Source organism: Monoraphidium neglectum (assembly GCF_000611645.1).
Source record: "Monoraphidium neglectum strain SAG 48.87 unplaced genomic scaffold scaffold05666, whole genome shotgun sequence".
NCBI classification, from domain to species: domain Eukaryota; kingdom Viridiplantae; phylum Chlorophyta; class Chlorophyceae; order Sphaeropleales; family Selenastraceae; genus Monoraphidium; species Monoraphidium neglectum.
The window spans coordinates 1-2963 of NW_014007964.1; the positions used below are offsets into that span (position 1 = coordinate 1).

At 68.0% G+C, this 2963-nt stretch overlaps 1 protein-coding gene across 1 annotated transcript; it reads right to left on the reverse strand.

Moving 5' to 3' along the window:
• Positions 1–268: 268 nt before the first annotated feature.
• Positions 269–2855, reverse strand: MNEG_15782 (alpha-1,2-mannosidase; the record flags this gene model as incomplete). The annotated part of the gene is made up of 3 exons (XM_014035747.1): positions 269–1950; positions 2341–2384; positions 2767–2855. 3 exons carry the CDS (start codon positions 2853–2855, stop codon positions 269–271), a joined length of 1815 nt encoding a protein of 604 aa, XP_013891201.1.
• Between the last annotated feature and the right edge of the window lie 108 nt (positions 2856–2963).

The window sequence follows — 2963 nt, forward strand, 5'->3', positions numbered from 1 at the left end:
GGGGGGCGCGGCGGGCGGGGGCGTCGCCGGCGCCGCCGGCGCGGACGGGGAGCCTCTTCTGCCTCCTGCGGTGCGCGGGGCAGATGACAGTGTGTGTGTGTGTGTGTGTGTGTGTGTGTGTTGTGAAGCTGCCTCACAAGTGTCCGACCACCTGACCACCCACCATGCCTCAGAGCGCCAGAAATAGTTGCATCTATGCACCATGAGGCAACTGCCACAAAGCCAGCACCCGCACGCCGCTGACTCGCAGCAAACTGCGGACGCGCGCCTAACAAAGGTCTGCTTGCTTGACCCACGGCCGCCCCGCCCCCAAGAACCCTGGACCCTGATCCCGAGTCCTGCCAGCGCGCACCTCCCCGTCTGGCCCGAACTCGTCCTCTGAGTTTGCCTCGTCAGCTTCCCCATCTTGCCCCTCCTGCTCCTCCTGCTCCTCCTCCCCGTCTTGCTGCTCTGAGGGGTCCTGTTCCAGAACCGGCTGCTCCTCGTCCTGCTGCTCCTCCTCCTGCTGCTCCTCTTGCTGCTCCTCTTCCTGCTGCTCCTCCTCCTGCTGCTCCTCCTCTTGTGCAAGCGCGCGCAGCAGCCGCCGCCCAGCACCCGCGCCCCGGTCCGTCCCCCGCGCACCCTTGACCAAACGGAGCCGCCGCTCTGTGTGTCCAGTGATCGATGCAAAAGCGGCCGCGGCCTCGTGGGCCCCGGGGTGCGAAGCGTCGAATTTGTAGCGGGCCAGGTCGGAAGGTTGGCCGTTCGATGGGGGTGCCGTCACGGACGGCGCAGCCGCTGCTGGGTCTGCCGGTGGCATGGCCATGGGCAGACCAAGCTGCTGCTGCAGCTGCTGCCCCTGCTGCCGCGCCTGCTGTTGCTGCTGAACCTGCTGTTGCTGCTGCTGCTGCTGCACAAGCTGCTGCTGTGCTACCTGCTGTTGTGCTAGCTGCTGCTGCTGCTGCTGCCCCTGCTGTTGCTGCTGCTGCTGCGCTAGCTGCTGCTGCGCTAGCTGCTGCTGCGCTAGCTGCTGCTGCGCCTGCTGCTGCTGCGCCTGCTGCCCCAGCTGCTGAAGCCACTGCTCGTGCTGCTGTTGCTGCTGCTGCTGCTGCTGTCCCTGCTGCTGCCCCGGCGGCTGCCCCTGCGGCTGCTGCCCCTGCGGCTGCTGCCCCTGCGGCTGCTGCCCCAGCTGCTGCAGCCACTGCTCCTGCTGCTGCCGCTGCAGCAGCAGGTGCTGCTGTTGGTGATTCCTGTCGCGCAGCTGGGCCGACCAGCCTGCTGCTGTCAACGGCGCCGCCTGCGCTGCAGGCGGCCGCTGCAGCAACCCCGGATTAGGGTGCACCCGCGCCCCGGCGACGGGGCCTCCAATCGCAGGCGCTCGCTGCTCCGATGGCTGGCCGCTCGGCAGAGGGCGCGCCTGCCGCCCCCGCCGCTGGCGGCGCCCTCGCGGCGATGGCTGCACTGCTTGCTGCACTGCTTGCTGCTGCTGCTGTCGCGATGTTTGCTGCTGCTGCTGCCGCTGCTGCTGCTGCTGCTGCTGCTGCTGCTGCTGCTGACCTGGCTGGAGCAGCCACTGCTGGTGCAGCTGCAGCTGGTTGGGCAGCTGCAGATGCTGCCCAACCAGCTGCACCTGCGGCAGCTGCTGCTGATGGGTGTTGAGCAGCCCGGGAGCCAACCCCCCCGGCAACGCGTTGCGCCGCACCCACGTCCCGCCGACCCCCGGCGGGTTCGGCGGCGGCGGCGGCGGCGCGGGGGGTCGCGGCGGCGGCGGCGGGCGTGGAGGCGGCGGGGGCGGGTAGGGGTTCTTCGGGGGCAGGTCGCCGCCGGCCTTTAGGCGGAAACGGACACTGTCAGGCGCGATGCCGCTGGGGGATTGGTGGTATAGTTCGTAGCACGCGCGGCCAATCTGGATGGCGAGAGTGAGATCGTCGGTGTCGTTTGGGCCAGCCGTCTCGATGCCGTGCAGCTTCCCTGCAGGCGCCGGTGTGTGTGTGGAGGGGGACTGTGTGTGCGTGATGTGTGTGTGCGGGCTCGTTTGTGTGTATGCGCACGTGTGTGCGCACATGTGCGTGCATGCGTGTGCATGCATGCGTGTGTGTGTGTGTGTGTGTGTGTGTGTGTACGCATGTGTGCGCGTGTGTGTGGAGGGAGGGGATATGGTAATCCAGTGGACAGCATGGCCAGGGACGAGTTACATTCGAGAGGCGGCGCAATTGGGTGGTTTGATGGGCGCGGCAGCTGCCAAGACGCGCGCCGGTTTAAAGCAGCGAGCGAGGCGCTGCCGGGGGACCGGCAGGGCGCCGCAAAGGGCCGCCTGCGCTTTGCGCCGGGCGGCGTCCCGGTGTCGACGCGACCGCTCACCCAGGACCAGCATGCCGCCGACGAAGCAGGTGAGGTGCTCGAACCTGGGGTGGGTCCAGGTGCAGAGGGGGTTGGGGTGATTGCTTTGGGGGAGGGTGGCTTGCCAGGTCCGAGAACCAAAAAACCACCTGCGGGCGGCGCCCCCCTACCCACCCTAAGCCCGTTCTGCAGCTGCGCCTGTGTCGGGCTCCGGCCCAGGCCCCATCTCACAAGCACTGCTGCCAGGCTCCCCTGGACGCGCGCCCTTTGTGCAAGTGATGAACGGCGAGCACCGGCTCGAGGGTTGAAGGCGCTGCAGCACGCGTGCCTCGCACCACCCCAAAACCAAGACCCCCTCGGCGCCGGGGCCTGCTCCCCGGGCATGCTCCGCCCCCCCAACCGCCGCGCGCGTCGTTGGGCCTCACCTGTGGCTGTTTTTGGCCCCACCTGTCGTTTGTGTTTGGGACCTCGCCGGTGTCGAACAAGGCGTTTGTTTCGCTGAGGATGCTCATGACTGCGGAGCCGTCAGCTGTCATCATGTCTTTCACCAGGTGCCTAGGAGAGCCCACAGGTTTTAGGTTTTGGGGTTCAGGGGCGGGGTGGGTTTGGGGGTTCAGGGCCGGATGATGAGCAGGGGATAGGGT